At 43.1% G+C, this 27,947-nt stretch overlaps 2 protein-coding genes across 9 annotated transcripts; one reads left to right on the top strand and one right to left on the bottom strand.

Annotated features, from left to right (window-relative positions):
- Positions 1-9: 9 nt before the first annotated feature.
- LOC144098838 (magnesium transporter NIPA2-like) lies at positions 10-19,424 on the top strand. 8 transcript variants are annotated; one of them, XM_077631741.1, is made up of 11 exons: positions 10-330; positions 3,020-3,230; positions 3,733-3,789; positions 3,911-4,001; positions 6,392-6,552; positions 7,369-7,634; positions 8,016-8,142; positions 12,869-13,087; positions 13,473-13,511; positions 16,437-16,459; positions 19,010-19,424. In XM_077631741.1, exons 2-11 carry the CDS (start codon positions 3,047-3,049, stop codon positions 19,085-19,087), a joined length of 1,245 nt encoding a protein of 414 aa, XP_077487867.1. In that variant the 5' UTR covers positions 10-330; positions 3,020-3,046; the 3' UTR covers positions 19,088-19,424. The 8 variants fall into 8 exon arrangements, with proteins under 8 accessions (XP_077487867.1, XP_077487868.1, XP_077487871.1 ...); XM_077631745.1 differs by having other exon boundaries at positions 12-330; positions 13,477-13,511; positions 19,010-19,121; XM_077631742.1 differs by lacking the exon at positions 16,437-16,459 and having other exon boundaries at positions 13,477-13,511.
- Positions 19,425-19,460: 36 nt separating this feature from the next.
- Positions 19,461-27,862, bottom strand: Dbp45A (putative ATP-dependent RNA helicase Dbp45A). The gene is made up of 7 exons (XM_077631738.1): positions 27,714-27,862; positions 27,129-27,367; positions 26,822-27,016; positions 25,900-26,171; positions 24,017-24,171; positions 22,406-22,606; positions 19,461-19,823 (listed from the first exon to the last, which is right to left on the bottom strand). The coding sequence occupies exons 1-7, from the start codon at positions 27,844-27,846 to the stop codon at positions 19,567-19,569; spliced, it is 1,452 nt and encodes a 483-aa protein (XP_077487864.1). The 5' UTR covers positions 27,847-27,862; the 3' UTR covers positions 19,461-19,566.
- Positions 27,863-27,947: the final 85 nt, after the last annotated feature.

Below are 27,947 nucleotides of genomic sequence, written 5' to 3'. Positions count from 1 at the left end.
GGCCACGCTGGTAGGCTGGCCTCAATGACGATTCGTTGCCGCGAACGCGAGAACTGCCAGCAACAGAAACTGAAGAGGCCGATCAACCGAAGCTGGCTGTACGTGCGCGAGATCTTGTGCCAGCTAGAAAAGACCAACTTGTATGAGGTAGCAGATTCATCTGCCTCGGCTGCCAAACACAACCCGGTTTAAAGACCGGGTTGTCAAAATTCCTTAAGTAGGATAGGCTGTTCGTCCTTGACGTGCCAAATGTGGATTGCATATCAGGAGCGCGTTGCTTCGCCAAGTAGTAACCGATTATCTGTCCGCGGTTTCATGAAATGCTGAACGGTGAGTGACCCCTTGATAATACCTGTTGATAGCTGTGCATTTCTGTGGTGCTGTGACATATTTGAGCTGGCTGTCTTGAACCATCGCATAACGAAGTCCAACACATCCAAACTTGCGTAGTGCGCAAGTTGAGGGGGTTGGCCGGATGCTACGCTGATTGTTGGAATCTGTCTGTGACAGCAGTTAGCTGAAAAATCAGAACCCACCTACTATGCGACCGAACGGCGCCCAGATGAATGTACCTACGTAGCAACCTGCAGAGAAAAAAGAAAGACATCCAAATGGTGGCGCATAAACAGCGGTAAATCTTGCGTCTGAACAGCTGGCGTGTCTCTATGAACTGTTCAGTGTGCACATTCCTGAAAACGTTTTCGAGTGCAGTGCTGTAGTAGAGCAAATGTTGTCTTTTCGCTTGAAAGGCGTCAAACTCTTCGGGTGCCGTTGCAGTTGATAACTAGTCGTTCGAAATGAAAATTACTGTGAATCGTCTCGTGATCAATATCAAACTTTGTTATCAGTTTGCACGTTTTTCATACGTTTAGTCGTTCAGCATGCTAAGCGCGTGTTCTCTGGTGCCATTTATAAAGTGGTAGTGTGCCCTTGAAATGGAAATTACTGTTTTTTGCTGTTTGCATTAAAGTACACGCATTTTAGGCACTTTCGTAAAGTTCTGTCAACAGCTTCGATATTGTAAACGAAGCTACTGCAGTAGCAATGGTCGATTAGGTGTCATTTCCGGTCTGTTGTATACAATTTAATACTCTGTTGACATCACGCAGTATATCTGCCTAGCTTACAAATTGTAATCGGCTTAAAGAAGCTGCTAGCAGTTCATTTTCCACTGAACTTTGTGAACATAAACAAGACATTCTTGGATTTACAATTAGGCTAATTTTAAATTCACATGATTGAGTTTCTTTTTTCCTCCTTAAATTTTTGATGCTTCACACATGCTGCTCTTGATTACATGCAGCTATATTCATATACAGCTCAAGAACAAAGGGCCACATGGCTGTCAAATTAGGCCTTCCAACTGTGTGTTGACCGATTATTATGATCTGCCAACCACATTTGAATGCATGCTAGCTGGTGCAAGTTAGTTGGCAACGATGTCACTGAAAGAGGTCAACAACTTGAGTTGAATGGTGGCTTCCTTTCACTGGCATATGCTATACCGTTCTTAACTTGTATGCGACTGTAGGCAGTATCGAGTATCAGCATTCACTATTTGCTACATATATGTTTGATTACTCCACATTTGACAAATACTTAAGCTTGCTGACCTGAATAGACAAAGCGTGTCTTGGCCTCTAGGAGACCAACCATTGTGCACTTTGTTTGTTGCATGATTGAAACCCCTTTGCCCCCTGAAACTCATGCACAGTTCAACGTTTGCAAAGATGGTTTGCAAGGCAGGCTACTTAGAAAGAAAAGTGGTGGTGGGTTCTATGGGGCAACAGTGTACTAGTTATGCGAATACCAACACTCTTGGGTGATAGCAACAGCAATAGCATGGCAGTGGCTTCCTAACCCATCTTATAAGCATGTTCACCCACAGGCCAGTGTGATCACATGACATCAGGTGGTACATTCTTGAGGGAACTCATCTCTCTGTCTCCTTTGTGTCTCATGCCCACTTGCTTAATGTTCTTGTCACCATAGTATGTAACTTCTGTAGTGTTCACTTGCAGTACACAAAGGCAATGCCGGTTGCCCGAGACAAAAATCTCCATACACCTGTTGCCATAAATGGCTCCAAACTCCCCTTGCTACAGATATCATAGTGGAAAACTGCACTGCTTTGAGAGCACTAGAATTCTGTATGCATGTGCAAGTTGGGAGCAGCAAAAAGAGCCAAGACAAAGTGTGAAGGTTTGTTGAAGCTGAGTTATCTATAGTCAAAATTTGAATTTTATCGTCTTTGTGTCTTTCCCTCTTGTCTCGTCACTTTTTGCACGCTGGAAGGACGGCTCTCCTCCGCCGGCCCCACCTCCGGAAGCAGAGCTTCCTGTCTTCCCGGAGCTACGCGGCTTATTGGCCGCGGCCATGGTAGCTGCCCAATGTCTGAAAGAATCTAACCAATGGCCACCTCTCAACTTGTATACGTAGGTGCGAGCGATGAAAGAGGGTGCGAGCATGAAAAAGTCGCTGGGAAGGGCTCGCCACCTTTGACGCGCGATTGTGGGTCCTCTGCTGTGTGTAGAAGTGTATCATTTGGCTCAGATTTTGATGACAACACAATGTAGTAATTGAGCGAGTTGATGTGCTCTCCTAGAAAGGTGTTTCAGAGCTTCTTTATCATATCTCTGCCATCGTTCATCGCTCCTCATTCTTCGGCTGGTTGCCAAAGCTCCGGGACGAGGACGGTATGGGACGGGACGCGCACCTCCACCAAATGTTACTTGGCGGCCAGCCGAAGAATGAGGAGTGATGGCAGAGAGATGATTTAATGGCCGCTGGCCTAGCGCAAGCGCTCCGTCTCGCGCCACTGCCAGCTTAGTTGTCTTCATCACAATATGTGTGCAGTAAGAATGTGGTCAGTACGCACAGTTTCACTGATGCAGGATGTGAAATGTGCAAGTTTTTTGTTTCCTTGATATTTTGTAATTGCGCACGGTCTTCAGCTTTTATGAAAGCGGATGTTCACCGTGGTGTTAATTGTTCAACTTATATGTATCTGCGGCTGCAGATGGGCAGTGCCTTCAAGATTTAACCGATGGAAGAGAACCCGGCAATGTCGACCACAACCAATGATTTTGACCTAAATGATGCGCTCGCCAAGAGCCACTTCTACACTGGTCTCATACTGGCAATAAGCTCGAGCGTCTTCATTGGTACCAGCTTTATTGTGAAGAAGAAAGGACTCCTGCGCATCAACAGCAAGGGTCAGACGAGAGCAGGTATGAAGTTTCTTTAATTAAAGGGGCACTGAGGACAACTGCGTCTAGCTTTCATTCTTGGCAGAATTCAATTGTTTGGCTTTTCGTGGTTCTCTCAACAATTGTTTGTCAGCTGGAGGTATATTTGTTGTTGAGAAATTTGGAGTTGAAAGTAAATTGTTTTTCCATCCACTCCATTCAAACTTGTCACATAAGGAACTCTGTGATCTTTGACTGCAGGTAGATGGCAGTGTGGCCAAGCCTCAGAGATCCACATAAAATATACTGAGATCATTGCAGTTCACTTGCAAAACTGGCCTGTGGCAGTGGTATCTGTACTTCATTTTTTTTCTCTGTCCTAGCTTGTAAAAAGCTCGGTTTTCAGTGAAAGTAAATTTTTTTCATTACAACATAGTAATCATTGAGTACGGGCCAACTTTATTTGTATCCCTATAAGGGGCGTGCGGTGTGTTGTCATATTTGAGAATTGTGTAATGCCAGTTTCTCATAAGTCTTTTTCTAGGTGCCGGAGGCTATGGCTACCTCAAGGAGTGGGTCTGGTGGGCTGGGCTTATTCTCAGTAAGTACTGCAAAACTATCTTAGATAACGTTTTCATCCCTTCCTTCCTTCCTTCCTTGTGCTCAGTGAAAGAAGCCATGAGAACTGATATGTTTTTTATTCTTTTTTATGCTTCTTTTAGTGGCCGTCGGAGAAGCTGCAAACTTTGCAGCATATGCCTTTGCACCTGCATCACTTGTTACACCCTTGGGCGCTCTCAGTGTCTTAGTCAGGTGAGGCCATGGCTCCTAGTATAAAGGGCATTTAAGTGCATTCTTTTACTCTCTTATACTAGTGTTTATTCTTGACTAGAAAATGCTTACTGGGTGCACGAGTTAGAATTTGTACATTTGTTTGAAAACCTTATTAATTATGCTACAATTTGCAGGAACCTTTAGCTCCTACTGCAAGGAGTATCGATGTGACACCAAAGGCCTTGCTTGAATGGCATAGGGTGGTGGAGATGCAACCTTCTTCACCGCTATATGAAATGTGAAAATTTTCCTATGCACTAATCTGCAAGCTTTAAAAAAATGCAAGTTTAATGAATTCACAGCCAACTTTTCTGTAAAATTGAAACTTTTTTTCATCGTAAAGCTATCGGTTGTGATGAAAAGTAAAAAAAAAATGCTGCTATGTGGTTGTTCTAAACCAGTATTCTGCACAGGAGAAACTGAATTTATTTGATAGTTAAACAAGGTGGAAACACAGCTGTAAGAGCTCTAATTGGGGAAAATATGACATTAAAAGCAGTTTACACACATGCAGGCTCAACTGTGCAACGCAGTAACCACATGTATCGGTTGAGTTCCTTTGTGTTGCACCATATTACCACTTGCTCAGCCACCATATCATTGTCATGAAACATTTTATTCGTATTTGTGCACTTACGATATGGCTTGGTTGCTTTTCTCATGCTGCTGCTTATATTATGCAATGTTAGCGCAACATGGCGTGTAGAGCGGCTAGCTGGAAAACTTCATTCATAACAGCAAAGGCACGAAAATAGCAGCACCGACAGACAAACACAAATGACAAAGACATATTAGTTCTTTTCTAGAGTTGACTGCCAAGCAAACTGCCATTCTTTGGCAGGTTAAGGGAGTGGTGTCACCATGTTCTTGATGTTTTTGTCTTTAGTGTCTTGTGCTGTTTCCAGAATTTCTTTAAGTGTGTCACCATGTTCTTGATGTTTTTGTTTTTAGTGTCTTGTGGTTTCCAGAATTTCTTTAAGTGTGATTGATCGTTCTTAGTGTTTATGCTTATTTGTTTCAGTAGTTACATTATAGTTAGAGTTTAGACTTTTTGTTTTAAATAAAAAAAAAGATAAAAGTACATCGATTTCAGTGTTCAAAATTATGTTTAAACTGAAAAAGTTTAGAATTCTTGGTATGTTAGGCATAGCTGGCTGGAAGTTCAGTAGAAGTTACGCTCAGTCAGAGTTGAAAATTAACTAAGTGGTGACGCCAGAGGTGCAATGTGACGGTGCTTTTGTTCGATAAGCACCACAGTTGTGTGATTTGAGGTATTTCTCCACTAGCTTGCATGCCTCTGCAGACCAGGAAGCACCACCTCCTCACCGCTTGCTAGCTAAGCACTGTTTGTTCACTATCATCACCCACTTAGAGCAGTTAGTCAGTTAAGTAGGTTTATCGACTGCATCTAGGACACTGACACAAAGCCGTGCATGGGCGTCACGAAAAAGTATTATGTTCTGGCCACCGCAGTGATTGAATGGCAGTTCCATCGCTGTCATCAACACACACACCATGCGATGACCCACTCTTTTGTTCAGCCCCGTGTGACAGCCCGACGATAACATGTTGGCAGATTCACTCCCCCCCCCCTCTCAACACGACGCATGTGCACAGCTGTTGCAGCTCAGTTTCGCCGATGCAGCGCGTGCCGCCGGCAGCAACCGCTGCTCCGCACCACGTGACCAACCGTGGCCACGTGACCATGGTGCCGCCATGGAGCTCAATGGGTGCCACGCTGAAGGCTCGAAGAGCTGGCGTAGTGTAGCTCTCATTACAAAAAAAAAGACCACTACGGTACTCAGTAATGCGAAATTTGAGCGCCACTCTTCACATGCGACCTGCCACCGCTGGCAGGCGGCATATTACACTGCTAGCCACCCTCCAGGATCTTCCAGTGGCAGCCACTTTCCGGATATCCATTCCTTCACTCTCGCCGTGGCAGGTGGTGTTTCACTTTGCTACTACCTGCCAACACACCACCTGTCACACGCCACCTGTCAGGTGGCACGTGACTTTTGACCACACAGAATTGCCATATTAAATAACCGAAAAAAATAGGTAATTCAGTTGTTGAAAATAATATTTCCTGAAAAAAAAGAAACTGAACTTGCATTCTGAAATAAACAGTGAAAAAAAGTTGACTGAATTTTCAAAAAATAGAGACTAAAAAGTCCAACTGCTGATTGTAGTTTAAAAAAGAAATGTATCACATCTGAAAGGACAGGATTCAACGACAAAGTGTGCCACGTTTGCTAGTTGTTCTGTGATTATTGTGGTGGTTATTGCCTGTCAAAATACATTTGACCATTGTGCAGTTGTGTCAGTGGGTAGCTGTTGCACTGAAAAACCGTTTTTTTGTGTTTCAGCGCTATCCTGTCGTCCAAGTTCCTGAACGAACGACTGAACCTTATTGGAAAGGTAGCCTGCTTACTGTGCGTGCTTGGCTCCACTGTTATTGTTCTGCACAGCCCCAAGGAAGGCAACGTTGAAAGCATGGAAATGCTTGGCACTATGATCGTTGAACCTGGTGAGTCTTCACTGCTTTATTGGGGGAAAAGTTGTCATTATAGATTTCTGTCACATACCCCGGTGAGCACATCTTAATGCGAAAATGCATTCTTGGGCTTTCATGTGAAATTTTTATCCCAATTTTAATTAAATTAAATTGGTTGTTAGGGAAGGGAAATGGCACAGTATCTGTCCCACATCGGCAGACACCTGAACCGCCTTACGGAAAAGGGGTAAAGGAGGGATGGAGAGAAGAAAGGAAGAAAGAGGTGCCATAGTGGAAGGCTCTGGAATATTTTCGACCACCTGGGGATCATTAACAAGCACTGACATCGCACAGCACACCGGCGCCTTAGCGTTTCGCTTCCATAGAAATGCGTCTGCTGCGGTCGGGTTCGAATCCGGGTACTCCGGATCAGTAGCCGAGCACCCTAACCACTGAGCCACCGTGGCAGGTGAGCCCAGTTTTGCGTTCACATTTCATGGTAGCACTTTTCAGTCTGCACTGCGGAGGTCACGTGGATAACAGCATGATTTCTAATGTCTTTGAAAGCATACACGGTACATACATGGCCACACTTAGTGGACACGGCACACATGGCTGCAGAGGCAGAATTCAAGTTATGTTATCTAAGCTATCTGTGTGAGATTGCAAGTAGAGGGAGTAGTACACGTAGAAGGAGAGTATAGCCTCGGTAGGATACAGGGGCTTCTGTGAGGGATTGGTGGAGATTCATTTATGCACCAGTCTCTCATGTTGTTAGCAAATTTATCTGGAATTTTTTTTTCTTTTCGCTGCTTCCCCCCCCCCCCCTTTCCTCCTCTCTCCCTGCAGCGTTCATAGTATATGTGATCTTCGTGGTGACGGCGGCCAGCATCCTGATGGTGATCTATGCCCCCAAGTACGGCACCTCTAATGTGGTGATCTATGTGGCCATCTGCTCGGTCATTGGCTCCCTCTCGGTCATGGGCTGCAAGGGCCTGGGTCTGGCACTACGTGAGACATTTGCTGGCCGCAACGAGTTCACCTCCTGGGTGACCTGGGTGTGTCTCATCGGTGTCATCATCTGCATCTCTGTCCAGATGAACTACCTCAATAAGGTGAGCTTGACAATGGCAGTGATTCGATATTGTGTCAACCGCAGGGGCAGATTTATGGGTCACTCATGGAGTGTGTAATTGGGGGTGAGGGTTGGTCCCGTTTCCACCATGAATTTTAAGACCTTTGTTCATTGAAAAAAATGTGGCTTTCTATAGCTTATCTACGAACACTTCGTACTGAGGGGTGGGGACACTCCCTTCCTCAGTGAGCAGATCTAACATCAAATGTTGCCTTTGGCCACTGCTTGCAAATCATCTCTGAAGCATTCCGACTTAATCTTTGACACTTGTGGACGTAAGAAATCATCTGACAGCATGTACAATTCTCCATATTGTTCCCTGCTCGAAGCACAGCTTACGGCATGGCACTGTTTCTTTCAGGCACTGGATGTCTTCAACACGTCTGTAGTCACGCCAATCTACTACGTGTTCTTCACCACCTTTGTGCTGATTGCATCAGCCATCCTGTTCAAAGAATGGGGAAACTTGAGCGGTGAAGATGTGCTAGGTAAGCTTCGTTGTCAAAGCAGTTAGCTTCATTCCTTATGTTGTGCATAGCTTTTAACCATTGGAAACTGTTCAGTGGTGCAGTACATTTATAAGATTCAAGCTATTTTGTGAGTAAGTGATTCCAGTGTTATGATTGCATAGTTAATCATATTAAACAAGTAATTGCAGTGTTCAGCAATAAACAACCTCTTTACCTTTGTACAGTAAAATGTCATGAAATCAAACTGCTTAATTGAAACCTTCGGTTTATTTGAACTGATGCCTCAGTTGTGTCGACCTGCTGCGATGGCTTAGTGGTTAAGGCACTCGTCTACTGAGCTGGAGTATCTGAGTTCGAACCTGGGCCACTGTTTCCATGAGGGCGGAATGCCCGTGTCCTGTGCTTTGTCAGTGCATGTTAAAGATCCCTAGGTGGTGCAAATTATTCCAGAGACTTCCATCTACTATGGAAGCTCTTTCTCTCTTTCTTCTTTCACTCCCTCCTTTATCCCTTCCCTTACTGTGCAGTTTGGGTGTCCACTGAGATGTGAGACAATTACTGCACCAATTTTCGATTTTTCCCAGTTGTGTCAACATCAGATGTATTTAAACAATGTTTCTTAATTTGAACATGACATATAGGTTGGTCCCCTTCTAGTTCGAATTACCGAGAGTTGACTATACTTTTTCATGGTCTGTCAGCCAGTACATTGAAACTAGTCTCTTTATAGATGAGGCTCTGGTTCAAACCTTCGAATTCATATGTCCACTTGACCCTCTATTGCCCCTTGCTATATTTGCTTCCCCTTGGACTCCATTCTGTTATTCTAAGTGACCATCATTTATCTGCTCTCTGCATTATATGTTCGCTCATTGTTAGGAAAATAATGTCATTCGTTTTAGGTGAGTAAACATATCTGGGTAATTTTTTTTTTGCTTCTCTCTTGAGGGCGATCTCCTGTTCTTTTCCTGTTTTGACATTATAGGCGCTGCCCATGCCCATTTCCTCCTTCTGATTCCTTAAGGATATCATTAACTCTAGGGGCGTGCGATGTGCAAATATCCAAAAATTTTCAAAGAGCGAATTAAGGTGTCCTTCTATTCAGTTTGTTGAACGAATCAAACAGTGCATGTACATTTAGTCATTTGAAACAAATTGAGTTGCTTCTCAAGTTTTCGTGTAGTTTTCAAATAATTCAACAACTGTTTCAAATACAGGGCCCACTGTAATGCAGCACAGCATTCTCCATGATCGGCCTGTGCAAGGAGGAGGGCTCAGTGCCATGATGCAGTCCCTTTAGGTGGCAGTGTTCATAATTCTCATACATATGGCCTTTGGAATTGGGTTGTGTGACAGGGTAAATAAGTTTAACAAACCCTGGCTTTATGTCCTACGGCTTAAACTTTCCTCCTCGTCAACTAAGGTTAGGTGCAAGTTTCTTCGCTCTCATCTGTCGCAAAAGCTAATTTTCCTATGCATTTGAAATGACGGTCATAGAGTTAATATAGCCGCCGTGGTGGCTCATTTGTTATAGCACTTGGCTGCTGACCCGAAAGACGCTGGTTCAATACCGGCTGTGGCAATCGCATTTCAATCGAAGTGAAACGCAGAGGCCTGTGTACTGTGCAATGTCAGTGCACATTGCAGGAACCCAGGTGGTCGAAATTATCCAGAGCCCTTCACTACAGTATCCCTCGGAACGTTAAACTGCATATAACCAAACCAAACCTTATAGAGTTACTATGTATATTGACTTAGTTTTGCACGTCCCCTAGTGAAAGTCAGTGTTGCACACTATTTGACAGCCTGAACTCCATGCCTAATGCCACTGCTAGTTCTCTGATGTTTCACATGAATATTAATTTTCTGCGAATATTTACTCAAGTAGTGAGTAATCGCAAAAATATTCAATTCGCATTTGGCTCGGTTCTTCCAGTATTAAATTCATATTCGATTCGGTTTTTAACTGCACTATGTGTATTCGAATTGGTGGCAAAGCTTTTTTTATTATGGCCTGTTTGTATTCAATTCAGTTCCAGAAAAGTACTACTCGCTCATCCCTAATTAAAGGGATTATGAAGCAATATATACTGAGTTCAAGAAAAGTAGACGAGGGAGAAGTAATCCATTACTCGTCACCCTATCACAAGAAGTTTTGAGCCATAGCAGGATACAACTAAAAAATAGCAGCAGTTGGTAAGAATGGGCCACGGTCCACCGCATCCTGTATTACTCTGCTGACCAATCACACTGTGAACAAAATCAGCTTTTTAATGTTCGACTGTATCAAAAAAAAAAAAAAAAACACCAGAGGGGTTAAAATTCTTGAGCTTATAATTTTGGTCTCCTGATTAGCTTCTTGTTTTGAAAGCAAAAAAAAAAAAGCTTTTAAACGGTCTCCTTTTCATGACGGGCGGAATTCTGTTTGGAGGTCCTGCTTGTGGGCGGAGCTTCACTGCAGACTTGAGTTGTTTCCGACTATAGATTCATTAACACCGAAGATATCGGCAAATGAAAATAAGGCTCCTCCTCTCTCTTCTCAGCTCATACACTCAGAGGCACATGAAAAAAAAAGATAGAGAACAGATTGGGACTGCGTCCCACCAATGAATATGTCATGCTTTGACAATCGGTTTGCCTACTTCCGACTGGTGTCCGGCGCTGGCAGTCCGATTTGCTCCAGGCAGCTTGATCATGCACATCTTCAGGAAGAACATGTGAGAGACCCTGCACACGCGAGGGTTTCACTTAGCTATGCGGGGAGATGACTTTCTCGACTACCAGAAATGTGCCCATGACGTCATGGCTGTCATGACTGCAGAGAATGGCAGTGCCTGGTGGTCTGTCGCTCACCATGATGTCACCAGTACCTGTAACGTATACATTTTCAACAAATAGTTCCAAAAAGCCATCACCATGTGGTGATCAATCGGCCCGTGAAATTTAAAAGTCACGGGATTTTAAAATGAATAATAAATTTGCTGCTCTCTTCCGAGGACTCCTACATAGCGTGAATTCTCAAAAGCGTTTGTTCTACTCGTTGAAAACATTTATCGGCAATTTTCAAAAACACCTTATGGTCCCGTAACACGTTCACTACGTTGTGGGTCCCAGGTGGGTCACGTCATTTATTCATGCTCTGCAGTCACGAATGTTGGGCCACATGATGGAGCTATGGGCCAGAAAAAATTGTGGGCAAGGCAGCAATGTGGGCTAGTTGGTTATACATTTTGGTTTGAATAACGCGCTACACACTAACAAAACAACACCTTCGTTCCGGTGTCGTTTTGTTAGTGTGTAGCGCGTTATTCAAACCAAAATTGTGGGGCCTAAGAAAGAAGACCTCACAATAAAATCTGTCCTGCGGCTTCATCGTGTGAGCCGGTATTCGCGTCCGCACAGGACGAATAAATAACAAGACCCACGACGTGATGAACATGTTAAAGGGACTGGCCACTGCCCAAACCTGTCCTGAGATTATGGCCGAAATAAAAAGGTCTTGCTTCATATTGTAAAAATTGAGCATGGCTGTGTGAAAGCCACCGCGGCGGCTCAGTCATTATGGTGCTCGGCTGCTGACCCGAAAGACGTGGGCTCGATCCCAGCCACGGTGGTCGAATTTTGATGGAGGCGAAATTCTCGAGGCCCGTGTACTGTACGATGTCAGTGCACGTTAAAGAACCCCTGGTGGTCGAATTTTTCAAAGCCCTTTACTAGGGCATCCCTCATCGCCTGAGGCGCTTTGGGACGTTAAACCCCCATAAACCAAACTGAACCTGACCACTGCTGTATCTATGAAACAGTAATTTATAATTTTAATTTGCCATTGAAAACCACATAAAAAGCCATCTTGTGGTCACACCTGCCACTATCAGTGTATCCCGCTACGTGCCCACATCTCGGTAAAATATCGCTGATTTGTTTTAAGTGCACACTATTCTTTTCTTTCAGGGGTGTTTGTCATGTTTTATTATAGTTTACGCTCTCTCTCCAGTGTGCCCTATGATGACAAGCAACACTCCCTTTGCATTGTTGGCCACGTGCTTTTAGCTTTCATAACTGCGTGGCACCACAGTGTTTTGCATTTCTTAGATGGAGCGACAACCACAGTCCACTGAAACTTTCGTCCACGAGAACTAAATCACTGTGCCATAAATGCTTTGGGTATGGAAACTAAAATGGATGCCACTCTTCTAAAAATGTCTGATTACTCTCTGACGGGCAAGATTTATATTAGTTTTTGATACAGCACTTTCGGCGACATGCAGTCGCCTTCGTGCTCGCTGTTCATGGTTTCCAGCATTGGGATACATAAGGACGGGCTCATGCACTGACTGAAAAATTCTCTATAAAAATTTTCGACAGTGCTTCCAACGCAACTGTTGTAGAATCCGTCACCTTAGACAGCAAGCTTTCTGTTGTGCTGAAAAAAATTGGGTGCTTAAAATTCAGTGTTTGGTCCCTTCAACTCGTGTTTGTTCCCAAACCCAGTCTGCTGTCTTTCTGTTTCTTAATGGTACCTCTGTCATTTTCCTTTTCATTGATTCTTACTGTCCTCAGTTTGATACCTGTAACTATATTTTTTTTCTTCTGATTCCATTTGTTCATTATTTTTTATGTGCTTCAATGATAGGGGTTCCATTCCTACATGTGCTCACTCAGTGGTGTAGATGCAACATGCTAAAGTGGCCAGGCATACAGTAGTACAGAGGTTGAGTGGAACCTCCTTTTGCTCCTCATGCAGGTAGCCTCACGGGCTTCATGACAGTGGTGTGCGCGATATTCTTGCTGAACGCCTTCAAGGACTGGGATGTATCACTGTCCAGCCTTCAGGGGCTGCTGCAGAGCACACGCGAACAGCAGCAGCGCGGTGCTTCAGGTGACGGTACCTTGCCCGACCTGACCACAGCCCTGCTGGACTCTCCGCCCACTTCATCACAGCGATCTGGGACTCTTGTCTCGAGTGGGTACCAGCGCATCGCCTCCAAAGATGATCCGCTCGCCGTCACTAGCATACACTGACACTTGTTTCCATTAGGTGTGAAGGATGATGGGCATCTTCCTCAGCTTGCGTTTTGTGTAACAAAGGAGTCAAGGTGAAGTTCTCTTCGCTTTGAAAAAAGAAGCAGTCTTTTTCGGCGACAGCACATTGTCGAACTAGGTGATCCTATCTTTCATAAGGTGACAGTAAGACTGCTGTTGGTGTATGTAAACTTCTGTGCTACAAGCTTCAGATAGAAGCCATAGTGCTCTTAGTGCAGTGAATTTGATGAGAGTCACCTTGTATTTGAGAGGAACTGGTTGCATGCCTTTTAAGTTGCTAAATTTGTCATCTCTTTCTCCACAAGCTAGCCCAAGTTGTCCGTTTGAAGACCCAGCACTCCATTGTAAGGAAGCTCTTTTCTTTGTTTTTTTTGTTGATGTTACAAGCCTAGCTGCTTTAGTCACATCAGCAACGGCTTGGTTGTTTGACACATTATAGTCCTAAGCATAAAAACATATGGTGTTGCTTCATGCTTTATCCTGGTTTGTTCTTTGTTGCATAAAACATGCGCATGGCTAAAGTCTTGTTTATATGAAAGCCAGTCTTGCAATTTTTTTAAACTGAACTAATTTTTATATCCCAATAGTAAGGAAATTCATTTGAAGTAGGTTTGTGCGAATAATGGTTTTCTGTTCGAAGCTAATAGTACTTCGATTAATTTCAAAGGGAATTTTCGGTATTTCTGACACAAAAAAGGTTGCACAGCACAATAGGCATTTTCGAATTCATGCATTTTTAACAGACAAGGCCTTCATGCGAAAAAGAGAATGCATTGAAGCTTTGTCACACTCCTTGAAGCAGTATCAACTCTGCAAAAATGGCCATCGGAAATTGGGGATTCAGCCTGTATGCGGAACCTATGTCTTTATGGGGTGTGGGACCTCTTTGTGGGATATTCAACTGCTTGCTTTAATCAAGATTGCGTCATTGCGAAGCTGTTGATTTTAAGCAGTGACTCCATGGACATCTGCTAGATGTACGCACCACGCGCCCAGCACCACCTCACATCAGGCTTCGGAAAAGGGCACCCATTCCCACATGCCTCGTGCTAGCTCCCCTGGCATTTGCTCTGTCCCACTTGGTTAGTAAATTTCGCGCAGAGAAGAACAGCTGCGGCAGCTGCAATCAGCTCAGACTCGTCCCACGGAAGTAATGGGAGCCACGCGTCCTTCGATTGGTGTACGCCTTAGTGCCAGTTTCAGTGCGTGTGCGGTGCAGGTGTTGCGGGCACCGACACCTAGCAGATCTGGGTGCCGTGCTTGCGTCTCCTGGCGCACGCATGTGCATGCTGGCTCCTGGGAAATATCCCACAATGTCATCCAGGAGGAAGTACATTGAACCGAAGTTACACGAAGAAAGCATTCCAGAAACGTTATCTGCTTGAGATGAATACTTTGAGACTTCCAATACCAAATGTTCAGATGAAGTATCGAATATTTGCACAGGCCTAATTTGTAGTTTTCCTGAATTAATGAAATTCTTGATTTAGCATTACAATTAAAGGTTTCTGAAATTTTTCACAATTGGCCTTGCTCATTAGTTGTAGAATGAGCATATGCAGCAGCTTTAGCAGTGTACTTTGTTTTAGTCATGCATAATGCTTGTTAACGTTCTGTTGTAATGGATATATGTTCAGGGCTTTCTTTGGAGGTGGTCCCACGATTCATTCTGTGCGTTTAGGAGAGCAAACATAACATAAAGTCTTTCATTTATAGTGGCCTGTGTTAGTATATATTAAATAACATGCTGCCCACTTTTATCTCCTGTGATTTTTTATCTATGCAGTCAGTGAAGTTTTAGTGCTTACTTAAAAATTGGATAACTTAGTAATGTGGCTGGCACTGGCTATCTAGTGCTCATGTACCATGATTGTTGCGCATGTTTTTCATTAGTTTCTTTCACCTTTGTTAGTGTAATAGCATGCATATTCCTCGCTCACTGGCTGTAAGACACATGAGCGAACAAAGACTAAAAAAGTATACTTGTATCATTATTTCTACTTATAGTGGTCCATGTTTTACTGGTACATTTGTATTTGTTGTTTACTCTGTGTTATTTTCCCACCTATGCCACATCCTGTTTACCTTTCGGCTTCTTGATCATGTTTATCATCGGCCTTGCAGGTCAGTGCTGAGTGGTTGATGTTTCCAGAGTCTTTCTCGCATTTTAACATTTGTGTAGCTGGTCTGGTTAGTGCTCCTTTTATGTGTTATGTGAGAGATAAATAATGACATGCTTGCGAATAGTTTAAAGATGCAAGTAATCCAGAAACGGAGGTTTTGTTAACTTCAAATCTATAAACACGTTCCATGCTCAACTCACTTAGTGTGCTAAAGGCAGCACAAAAAATATTAAGACAAAATATATGCAGAGGAGGAAGCCCAGCTTTGTTATTAGTTACAAGGTTGTTCTGGTCATATGATTACACAGTCAATTTTCTTAATCTGCAATATGGTTCAAAATCTCAAACATAAAAAAATACGCATTTGGGAGCTTGTTAAGTTGGCTTTCTTGCATTGCATGTTTATAAAATGGAGTGGCTGCATGTGGTGTCATCGCTGGAATCAATTAACTTCTTCTACTACATCGTCAAATGCATCAATTGCACCTGTATTTGATGCATAAGAAGTGCGAGAGATGCCATTTTAGAAATATGCAATGCAGGAAAGCCAACTCTCGAATGCGTATTTCTGACTCAATATTTTGAACCACGTTTAACAATTAAAAACGGCTCACCGTATATGTTGACGGCCATCAGTTTTGCAGTATAGCCTTTCACACTAAAATCAAAAATAAAAAGTGCATTAGTTAATTTCAGTTAATTAGTCTAGTTATTCATTCATATGAGGTGAATAACGTCCGCCTAGCTGTACAATCCAACTGAACACTGACGTACCTGTTTTTAAAATAAAAATCTGTAAAAGTTAAAAAAATCACCCTGTATAAGAACCTGTTGTTTGATTGTTGCAGCAAGCCACTACTGGTGTTTATTCAAGTTCATAAAATTCTGCTGCCTGTGTTTCTTTTTTTTATTATTATTTTGAAAAAGGAAGCAAGCAAGAAATGCATTCACAGCATGGTTTTGGTAGTGCTTGCTAAGTCATTTTCAAGTGCTACCTAGTGCGTTTTATGAGTGACAAAGAGAATGTGTATACAGCACTCACAGTCAATGTTCTCACTTACCAATTTTGCTCTTTGGCTTTTATTGCTGCCTTTTGTTAACTGCACTGTTTTTTTCTTTCTCTCTCTTCTTCCTTCTCTCTTACAGCTCTAAAGAATCTAAGAATTGAGGTAGTACAAGCTGACTTTCCTGAGAAACTCTACATTTGTTTTGCTTTGTGTGTTGCAATCATTTGTACAAAGCTAGATTCACTTTGCCCCGACAATGCAGGAGGTGCAGCCTCCTGCAGTCTGATATGTGCCAATATTGCAGTGTGCCTTGTTTGGGCTAAACTGGTGCGCATTAGTTTTGTGCAGTAAGTGTACGTGGAGTCAACAAATTGAGAATTAACCACACTGTACACTGGCAATTGGTTGTTGCAGGCAGCCTGTGTGTCGACACTACTTGAACTAGCATTATTGTTTTACTGCTGTAAATAGTAAATATCATGTTTTGTACAGAGTGAACAAGTTTCCGCAAAAGTAGGAGTAGCGACAACCCAGAGAAGCTGACAAAAAAACACTTTGCACAGTGTTTTTGTCGTAGACTGGGACAGTTTTTGCAAGCCGGTACTTGCTTTTCAATATCAAGGAGTGCATTGTGAACCAAAAGGAATGTGCTGAAAACAATTCCTGTGTTTCCTTATGCAACACACATCAGTGCATACAGCTGCCATTGCAAGCAGCAGTTTCCTCTGAGCATCATATGGTTTCCTTGACTGTCATAAAAATGTAATGCGATCAGCCTTGAATGCCCATATATACATACACTACTCAACTGTTCAAAAATTCATGCCACTCGTGAAGAATATAAATAAAGCCACCTCTTTTCTAGACTGATGTTGTCAGTCAGTGTGTCAATCTTCTCGCAATAGTCTGACTAGAAATATCATATTCAATAATTCCTTGTCCAACCATTGTTTAACAGAGCGAGTCATCTCATCTCATAACTAGGCATCATGTGTAACAAGCAGAAAAGAAAAAAATGTAACAAGAGCAAATACATATACGAGAAACCCGAGGAGAGTTCCGAAATCCCCAAATGTTGGCACAAGGTTCAGGAGGCACTCTTGTTCGCGCCTGTTTACAGAAAACAGGCAAAGATTTGACAAACTTCACATTTTGTAAGGATGCATACATCCATAATCTGGTACCATGTACTTCAAATGATTGTAACACTGGCTTTTCCAGCACAACTTGTTTCAATTTTTTTATAAACTGACTATCCTGTTTGCACAGCAGCCATGGTATGGATGCAGATTTGGTAACAATTAATTTTGCTGCTATGCTCAGCGGCCAGTTTCAGTTAAACATTTACACTGCCATGGCCCGTAAGGCTGCTTCAAGCACACAGCTAGGCTTATACAAAGTTCCTTTTTTTTCACGGTGAACAGCAACTTGCTTCAAACAGTTTTGAAGCCAATACTTCAGATATTTTTTTTTGTGCTTAAAGAAAAACTGAAGAGCACATTTGGGCATTTTCAAAACTACTAGTGATTCCTCTGACACAAGACCATTTTATACAAAAAGAGGAGTTCGGCTCCAGAGTCCAAGGTCGAGGCTTTGTGTACTGGCCTTGGTGGCTACATATTTAAGTGGAGGCGAATTACAAGAGCGCCTATGTACCATGTGATCTCACGTAACAAATACCATGGGGTTGAAATTAACTGGAGCTCTCTACTATGGTGTTCTCCCTTAGCCTATGTGCAGCTTTGGGATGTTGAAGCCCACATACCACGCCATTCAAAGCAACCTAAAGACAACTCCATCCAATTATTCTTAGTAAAAATAGATTCTCTGGCTCTTCATGGCTGTTGACGTTTATTTAGCAGCAGAAGGCAAATTTATTGGCGAGAAGATTGGATTTAAAAATCTCGCCAGTTGATTCAAACTTGTGATGTCCTTGCCGAAAAGGACGGCTTGCCACCATTTCGAAGTGAATGGCAGTGTGAAATAGCCTCTGGGATCCACACCCAAATATCCATGTCAATGCATGCATTTCCCTTGTGAAATTAGCCACTGATGGTGACACGTGTATTTTGTTTTTTTGGCTTCTAGCTTATAAAAGCTCCGTTTTCAGTGAGAGTGGTCTCTTTGGGATTAGAACGTGGTACCCATCGATGTAGATCAACTCCTCTTTGTTTTCAGTGTTTTTTAAGGCTTAAAATGCAATTTCAGAATTACAAACGCAGCTCCTCAACTGCAGTTTATTCCAAAAATACTTGCTCATCACAAATTATTTGGAATTTCAGGTACCAAATATTTAAATGGAACTGAATAGTGTACTGTTTGCTAGAATATTTGAAAGTTATCGGATATTCACACAAGTATAGAGACTGGTCTCTGTAGTCATTCATTTTCATTACTGTTATTTGCATACATATTATTAGTCCACATCACGTTTTCCTGCTTATTTAACCTGGTTCACCGCACACATTTTAAGATCAAATGATCAGTTTTAGATAACCATCGACGGTTGGTGGAAGGCATCAAGACATGGTAATGTGCACCTTAGCCAGAAAATTTCTGTCGCAACTAATTCATGTAATACAGACAGATATCAGCAAGTCTTATATAGTGCATATAAATTTTAGTTTCTGAACAGAGTTTGTTTAGAACTTGTATGTGTTTGGCTGTTTATAAATATCCCATCATAAATGCTTGTCGTTGCCTTGTTTCCAGGTTGAAGGAAAACAGCATGGAGATGATAGGCGAGAAAGCACTGCACAAGAACAGGTGGTGTTGAACTCATCCCTTTGAGCCCTCACACACAAGATTGTACATATTAAAACTTGCAATTCATGAAAAAAAAAAAAGTGTAACTTCTTTTGTCTCCAAATTTTATTCTAGGCAGAGTTTCATTCAAATTTGTTCAAACTAGACAGAGTTCGAATTTATGAGAAAAGTACTAGGCCTGGCATATAACTGACTCAGGCTTACTCGTCAATATAAATCGCTGCTGTAGGTATAAATGCTGTGTTCCCATTTAACGCGCTAACGTATGCGTAGTAGATTGGGTGCTCGCTTTCACATCAGCAAAAACTTCACATTTTTAGTGTCCACCATGCACTAGAAACAGGCGTAGAGAGATCCAGTCTGGAAGGAGATTCATAATTACCCAAGAATCATGTGCTTATGATGCAGCTTGTTCAGCAAGCACAAACAACCACTCACTAAAGCTCTTTTTCTTTCAGATTCTTGTATTTACATTAAATGTACATAACTGCAAGCTGTTGTGTTCACGTCTGTACTGATTCTCCTTCGGGAGCTCTTTTCACTTTTGCCGCCTTCTTTCCCTTCTGCTTTCTATGGAGAAGACGCTGCTGCTGCTTCTTGCGTTTCTTGGCTTCCACCTCATCGGGATCAAGACCTTGCAGGAGCAGCTTCTTGCGCCAGTTAATCAGCTTGCGCTCCTCGAAATCTTGCTCGTCCAGGCGAATTTCCGCTTCTCGCAGTGCCACCGAAACTTGCGTCAAGATCTTCAGGACTTCAGGCTCTGTCGCAATAAAGACAAAGACAGTCAAAAAGCGCTACAGACCACAACTTCCCATAGTATTATATGCAAACCGTAACTACACACAAAAAGGGGCCATTCTTCAAAAATAAATTTACTTCAGTGGCATTAATACTTAGCGACCTAGCCTGAGCAAACAAGAATGACGGGCTGGTTAGGATATACAGATGATGGGCTCATTTGGATTTACATGCAAAAAAAAAAAATTGGTAGGGTTTTAACGTAGGTAAACAGAGTAGATGCGCGAAAGCGCGTGTTTGGTTTGACTGGCTCATGGTTTTGCTTTGCTGGGTTATCGGCATGTCTGGCAACAATATTAGACCCAGGCTAAGCTCTAATCAAGGTTAAGCTGGTCTGATCTGTTCGCGTCGCAGATGGAAGTGATGAAGACACAGTGGCTGCGGCGATAGCCTAGTGCTCTTGCACAGCGGCCTCTGAAGCTGATTTGTTCGCGCCGCCGTGGGTTCAACTCCCAGTCGTGGATATTGATGTACAATCTTTTTTAACCTAACGTGGCATTGCTGTTGCTAGGCAATGGCACAAGGTCCAAAGATGACAAGATTCCTGGTCAGTGTTGGTGAGTGTATGAGTGCTTTTGCACTAAAAAAAAAAAGGCAGGAGTGTATGTAACTATCACTTATCTATAATGATTACTCAATTTCCTCCTGTAATCAACACTGCCAAGTGTTTTCACTCTGCTGCTTAACGTGCTAAACTCTGAAAAAGCTGTCGGCTGCTGCCTGTTTTTTGCTAATATGTAACAACTACAGACTTTGTGGCAACCTGAGGTACCGCAACGACCGAAACAGGTACACAGTCATCCGTCTAGTGCTGGTCATGAGATGCCACATGACCAGATGTTGATGGTCCACACAGTGAATCCTGAATCTGCATGGGAATGTTTCATACAACAGTTTATGCTAAAAAAAAACAAAAGCAATATGTAGTTACATTCTCCCATGCTTAACTTGGTTTCCATGATCATCAGATTTTTATTTTAGCATGACTGAAAAATTGAAAATTGGTTTTTGGGAAAAGGAAATGGCACAGTATCTGTCACATCTCCCCCCACACCTGAAATGAACTTATGGCCAAGGATAAAGGAGGGACTGAGAGAAGAAAGGAAGAAAGAGCATGATCCAAGATTCAGTTTGCGGCCTCACTGCTGCAAGGGGCACTTGTGTGCATCACCATGCTTTCACTGGCGTGCTCTGTTGAACACAATGCCGTTTGTAACGTTCAAGCACATGTGCAATCATCATTCAGCCTTGGAAGCGACAAGAAAATGGTCTGTGCATGTGCGCGTCAAAACAAGTTAGAGCAGTAGCTACGGAAGCACTGCTTTTGTCCACGGGACCAATGTAGAACCACTGATGGTTTGCACAAAGGCTGAATATTTTAAAAGGAGCTCGCAGGCGAATGTTTGCTTCTCAGTTCCCAGTCAGTGAATTCAGCAGCTACATAACTCTAAATTGAAGGTTGTAGAGTGCTGACAACCTATTTAGCTGCTTTGCCCACACTCAGTTCTGCTGCTCTAGCAAATAGGTCTTCATTGAAACTAATATCCCTTTGATATCGCTAAACTAGAATGCAACCCCCATAAAAATGGGGTAAATAGTCAGCTTTGGGAGAGGCATTTGTCCTACAATGAACATGATCTGGCTGATGATGGTGTAACCTGTCTGCACAGTATATCATCATAATTATCACCAGCCTAACTACACCCACCGCAGGGCAAAGGCCACTCCCATGTCTCTCCAATTAACCCTGTCCTTTGCCAGCTGCGCCCACCCTATGCCTGCAAACTTCTTAATCTCATCCGCCCACCTAACTTTCTGCCGCCCCCTGCTGCCTTAGAGTATATATAGCACAACAGTCAAGGCTGACTTCAAGCCACAGGCACAGCAAGAGATGCAGCATGTCCTCAAGTCAGTTTGTCCCCAACATTTTAATCCCTTAACTGCAAAAAACATTGCAACAAAAAAAAAAAGGTGTTGCAGCATGCTCCATGCTGCTCCTGATGGAGCATGCTGCAACATCATAACTCCACTCGCGCGTTGCATGCATGCAGGGTTGTATCACTCGCACAGTAGCAAATGAATATGGCACGGTGCAACAACAAATGCGAGCAAAGTTAAAACTGCAGAACACGCTACTCCTACTTCTACCTAGCACTAACATCATACAATGCACGACCCAGGATGGACCTGGGTGGGTCCAACCCACTTGCGTTCAAGAGAGAATAGAGTCTCAACTGGCCATGTGCCTGCACACAGCAGACCCGCTGCAGTCTTGCCTGCAGTCATAACTTAGACTTCACCAAAATTGTGTGGGCGACAAAGTGCCTGTCATTGCTGCGGTATGCACGATGCATGGCTCCTGGTGCTGAAAATTTACTCAGTGGGAAGGACAATAATCCTCCTCTGCTTAACCTGCCAGGGTGCACATCAGAAGTCTCGAGAGTGTGCTCCCGCAATTCCTCTATGAGCGAATAAAGCAGCCTGTCTGCTTTTGATGGAAGGCACGCAGACGACATAACGCCCTCTTAGGAGCCCGGCTCTCACCCTTGGTGGGCTGAAGCACAAGCTTAGTCTTGATTAGCTCCTCAATGGCAGCCACCAGGTGAACGTCGTGCTGAGTGACGAGGGTGATGGCCTTCCCCCCACGGCCAGCTCGTGCCGTACGACCCACACGATGCACGTAGTCCTTGGGGGCTGAAGGCACATTGTGGTTGAGGACCAGTTCCACAGACGGAATGTCCAAGCCTGCAGGTGAATTAAGGTGTGGAGTGCTTGAAGGCGTACAGGTCTTGAGAAAGGGTTTAATGAAATTCAGCAACCCTTTTTCTGTCCAACGAGCCGTGGCATAGAAGCCATAGCAAAGGCACTTTTAAGAGTGGTAGTTCCACAAAATTGACATCTTGTGGGTTAGGACGTCAACACTTCTGTGGTCGAGCTGAGGAAGAATATAGCTGCCAGGAATCTGGCAGTGATACCATGCATAACAAACACTTATTGCAGAGCTATACGGGAATGCATGTAACACATAAGACAGCAGATCAACAGGACAAGCGCTTGCCTGCCCATCTCCTGTCTTTTTTCGTCTCTACTGCACTACATGCATCCTCAAATAGCATAATAAACCAACTAGTCTAGCAGTAAGATTTACTTATTGCACAGAGCTGGATGCCATGTAGACTTACACAAAATACTGACCCTATCACTCTGAAACTTGCATTTTTCCTAGTGTTTGTGCAAAAGAAGCTAGCACTAAGTCGTAGCTTGACAAGCAACAAACAAGGCAGGCTTCCATGCTTTTCTATATTCTCTATTTCATATTTTCTATACGAGTTTTGACAGAAAACAGCTGCAAGCATGACAGAGGCCTGAAAGAAATTCTGCATTACTGGACATTTTGTTCAGAATTTATTGTAGCAGCTCAGGTGTTAATGTAGCATGCAACACACAAAATCAACTGAAAATCAAAAACATGATTGCATTAAATGACTTCATGCTTGGTGTTTGTCTTCTATCTTGGTGCGAGGCATGCAAGGTCATATACACTGCTATGTTTGCAGCATTTTCTCGAGCTGTCACTATGACCACTGGGTGAACTAGACTGCACAAGGATGCATGCAAACAACGGCCTGGTTTTAAGCCATGGCCAGCCAAATCTGACGACAGACCCCTTAATTAAGCCAGCTTCACAGCAATGCTTCTTGCCCAAGTAATGGCAGAACAGCCTCTTTCTTAAACAGCAAATGCAAACGCAGCTCATGTGTTTTACAATGTAGGAGATGTTGACATGGTTCTCGAGACAACACTATGCCTGGCTGCTAAGCATTGGCAGGTGTGCTCAGAACTTTGTCTTATTTTACTGTCGGCCAGTGGTGCCTCTTGCTGGAAAGCCAAACTAATGTGGTTTTGAAAAGGGTCTATTGTTGACTGTGCCCCGCCCTTTGCTGCAGCCGAGTCCCTTCAAATGCACTCTGTCCTCACTGCACAGCAATGTCAAATGCACGTGACAACATACAAGTTTTGACACAAGCAGGGCTTAAGTTAGGCTTTCACGCCAGAAGATATCATTTTATACCAAATTATTTTATATCAGTATATATCACACATCAAACATGGTCAGTGCATGTGCTGAAGGAAATTCAAAAGTAAATTCCCTACCTCTGCTGGCGACATCAGTGGCTACTAGGACACGGGTTGTGTTTGACTTGAATGTGCTAAGTGAAGCAAGTCGCACCCTCTGTGGCATCTGAGAATGCAGTGGTGCGTTTGGAAAGCCAAGTGATTTGAGGGCTATTGACAGCACCTGGCATCCCCTAAAATGCAGAAAAAAGAAAGAGAAAGATGCAAGTTCACTGTCAATGTTAAATCATGTTCTCTTGCTTGTGCATGGTTATAAATCTGCACATGCCAGTATCAGTCAGTATCAGAAGGACACCACAAAGTATGCAGATAATACATAGCCAGTAGGTTAGCAAGCATAAGACAGGACTTTCAACAGTAAAACATGAAGTATGCCAAATGCCCAGATTTATGAACTTCGGAATATAAAAGAGGGCATTCCATTCTGCATAAACTGTTTCATATTGGTTGTACAGCATAATAAAAGACTAATCACAGTTCAAGGAAAACCATCTTGGTTTCTTGAAACAAACTTCGCAACTGAAAAATGTTCATCAAAGTGTACATCTTGAATACCAGGCTACCACCTGTCAAGTGCAGTCAACAAATGAACTAAGCCAACCAAGGGGCCAACAATAACGTAGAAGCATGAGAGTAATCTCAACAACTCAAAGTATTAGGAGCTTGAACGCTACCGTTAAGCTGATAAGCTTTATGCAAATGTGGAAGTTTGAAGTGGAGGAAGTTTAATGAAAGTGAAGTCTGCATCCCACCTAACTGTAGCCATCTGGTCAGAAGGAAACCAACTCGGCTCTTTCCTACATCTCCACACCTCATCCCAAACCTATGCCTAGTGGCAAACTTGTCGAAAAACAAACAACATGGTTATCTTGAAGCAAACTGCAAAGTTGAAGAAATCACGGTGTGGGGCTCAAACTTGGGACTAGTGGCTGTCTAGGGCAGAAGCTGTATCTCCTAAGTTCTACATCAAGATGTCCCAGAAGTCAGTTGGTCATGGGTAAGCCCACAGTTTCCAGCAATTCCATGAATAATCATGGATTTAAGCATATTTTGTGGAGTTTTGTGTTGGCAACCAAATTCTAATTTTTTATACAAATGATGCAATAGAAATCAGTAGGAATGACAGAACAATGAGAAAATGACTGATTTACCTTATTTGCACAAATATAACATGAGGAGGCTATAAGACCCCGGGAAAATTTTAAAAGAAATATTATTAAGATTATAATGAAACCCCAAACTGTTCAGGCCAACCATAGCCGAAGCAGGATCTACTACAGGTCAGGTTTCTACCAGAATACAGGTTGGAGTTAGCAAGCGTACCTGAACTTAATCAAGACTTGCTAATCTTAGCTGCTGAGTGGCAAGCATACCTGAAAACTGCTCGAGAACTGAAATCCAGTGACAGACCTAGCGCAGTTTCTTTACAAGCAAGGCGAACAAGATTTCAATGTCCTATTGCACTTAGCTGGAATGGACGAAATGACCCCAACGCTCTTCCATTGCTCTCAAATATTTGCCTACTACGAACAACTCTGTTGACACAGAGGGACCATTCAGTCGTTATCGAGATCTAGTATCAAACAAGTGGCATTAGTATGCTTTGCTTCAAGTCATCAATTAATCCACTTTCACACTGCCGGCTGCTGGTTTTCTGGTTAACTAGCTGATACAGCTGTGGACCCAGTGAAGTGGCAGTTATGGATTTGAGCCCCCCACACATGGAGAAGTTTTTGTTCATTTATGATGTTTCTTATTAAGAAACAGTGGCTTCCTCTAAGCCAAAATAGATGCAATTAGCTATAGAAAAATTTTTTCAGAAAACTCCCTTCACCTTGATATTTTATTGCTTATTGGGCCCTGTGGGTGGAGAAATTTTTAGCACAGAGAGAGCCACATACTTGCACGTGCCAGTGAAGATAATCACTGATCCTTTAGGCATGGAGTCGAGAAACTTCTGCAGAATGTGCACTACGTATGCTTCCCGCACAGAAACTGGCGTCAGGACATAACGTTGATCCAGTTCTTCGACCGTTACTACATCTGATGGAGCTGTGTAGAAGAAAGGATCAGTCATGGCAATGTTGCGCAGTTCCTCCAAGGTGGCTGTGATGGTAGCACTGAACAGTAATGTCTGCCTCTTCTTGGGCAACGCAGCAAATATTGTTTTCAGCTGTGGAAACAGAAAAGAATAAGGAGAAAGGGGGTAGCAAAAATCAAGTCATGTAAGATCTCTGCACGACCACTGCTTGTGGCCAGTTAGTTACAAGTACAAATTTTTTGCCTGAATGCCCTGCAGCCACCATTCTGCACAAGATTTTTAGCTCGGAGTGAGGGGTTTAAGATCCTTACAAAATGCCACTATTGAGGGCTCCGGTTTAGTATCAACCCCCTATGGGTCTTTAACATGGACTGATATCGCACAGTGCATGAGTATTCATTCGTTCAAAATGTGGCTAAGATTTGATCCTTTGACGCAGGGCTTGTAAGTCTAATGTGAAAGCCAATCAGTCACAAAAGCGTGTCAAGCTTTTAGCATGATCCAAATGCAGCGAAAGCAGCTGCTGTTTATGCTTTGACCGTGTTTTACTTTTGTGTATGCATTAACGATTTATAAAGGCTTAACAACAAGAAGCCATCTCTGAAATCTCTGGAAAGCAATCTTTAAATACAGCAATGCTAGGCTTCTTTCCATTTCTTGGTTACTGCAAAGCCAGAAGGCATTCTTATGAGAAACGGATTCAGGACTATATACATTCTTAACTTCCATGCCATTATGATTAAATGCAGGCAGGCATTAAGAAAGAAGACAAATGTGCTCACCTGTTCATTGAAATGACCTTCAAGCAGTCTGTCTGCTTCATCCAACACCAGAAAACGAATCCTCTTGAGCGTAAACGTGTTGCAGCTCTCCAAGTGATCAGCCAACCGACCGGGCGTTGCCACGACAACATGAGGACTCTCAGCCAGGATCTGTCCTTGTGTCACCATGTCCATACCACCAACAATGACACAGTCCTTGATAGGAAAGAGACGCGTGTAAGCTTAATTTAATTTTGAGGCTAGCCATGCTCTTTAAAGGGCAAAGCTGGGAAGCCTCAAGGGGAAGCAGGGATCCTTGTGTTCTTACCTTTAGCCCTGCTGCTTTACCGACAACTTTGAACTGTTCAGAAATCTGGAAGGCCAGTTCGCGGGTTGGTGTCAAGATGAGTGCGAAGATTCCATACGGGTCTTCGAACAGCTTTTGAAGAATAGGCAGGGCAAAAGCAAGCGTTTTTCCACTGCCCGTCTTGGCGCACCCAATGCAGTCTTTCCCGTTTAGAATAGCGGGAATGCAGTTCTCCTGTATGGGTGAAGGATTTCTGATTCCTGAAATGAGGTACAGAAAGGATGCGATATTAACATGGAAACTATATTTTGGTTTGGACTTGCTGTTCTTGCACAGTGCGGAGAGTCAGCCCGAAAAGACGAGCGCACAAAACAGCAGGCAGGTAAAGCGCTGAAAGGACAGCGCCTGCCAAGAGACATCAATGACTTTAAGCCTGTACACGGTGAAGTGGCTTAGCGCAACAGTCATAAGTTAAGAAAATAAACTAAAGTCGTGTTAGGAATGTATTACGAGCATCGGTCTCTGTTCGACATGACACTTTCCTTTCGCACGATCAAATCCGGTGCTTCTTTAACTTCAATAACTACGAGTCAACTTAACACATACCTAATGTATCAAGCTGGTCAATCATCCACTTGTTTAACTTCAGATCTTTGAAGCTTACAGTTCTCCGTGGTTTTACATCGCACATTGTAGTAGCAGTCGCGCCAGCCGTGCCGTCCTCACTGGGGGCCGCCATGTTGAAAAGAAGTAATGTTTGGATTCGATTGGATTGGATTGAATCTTGGAGCTTATTCCTTTTTTAACAAGTGGACAGATGATGCCAATCTCAGTGGCAGT

The sequence above is a fragment of the Amblyomma americanum genome, chromosome 7, assembly GCF_052857255.1.
Source record: "Amblyomma americanum isolate KBUSLIRL-KWMA chromosome 7, ASM5285725v1, whole genome shotgun sequence".
NCBI classification, from domain to species: domain Eukaryota; kingdom Metazoa; phylum Arthropoda; class Arachnida; order Ixodida; family Ixodidae; genus Amblyomma; species Amblyomma americanum.
This window is presented reverse-complemented; position numbering and strand designations above follow the sequence as displayed.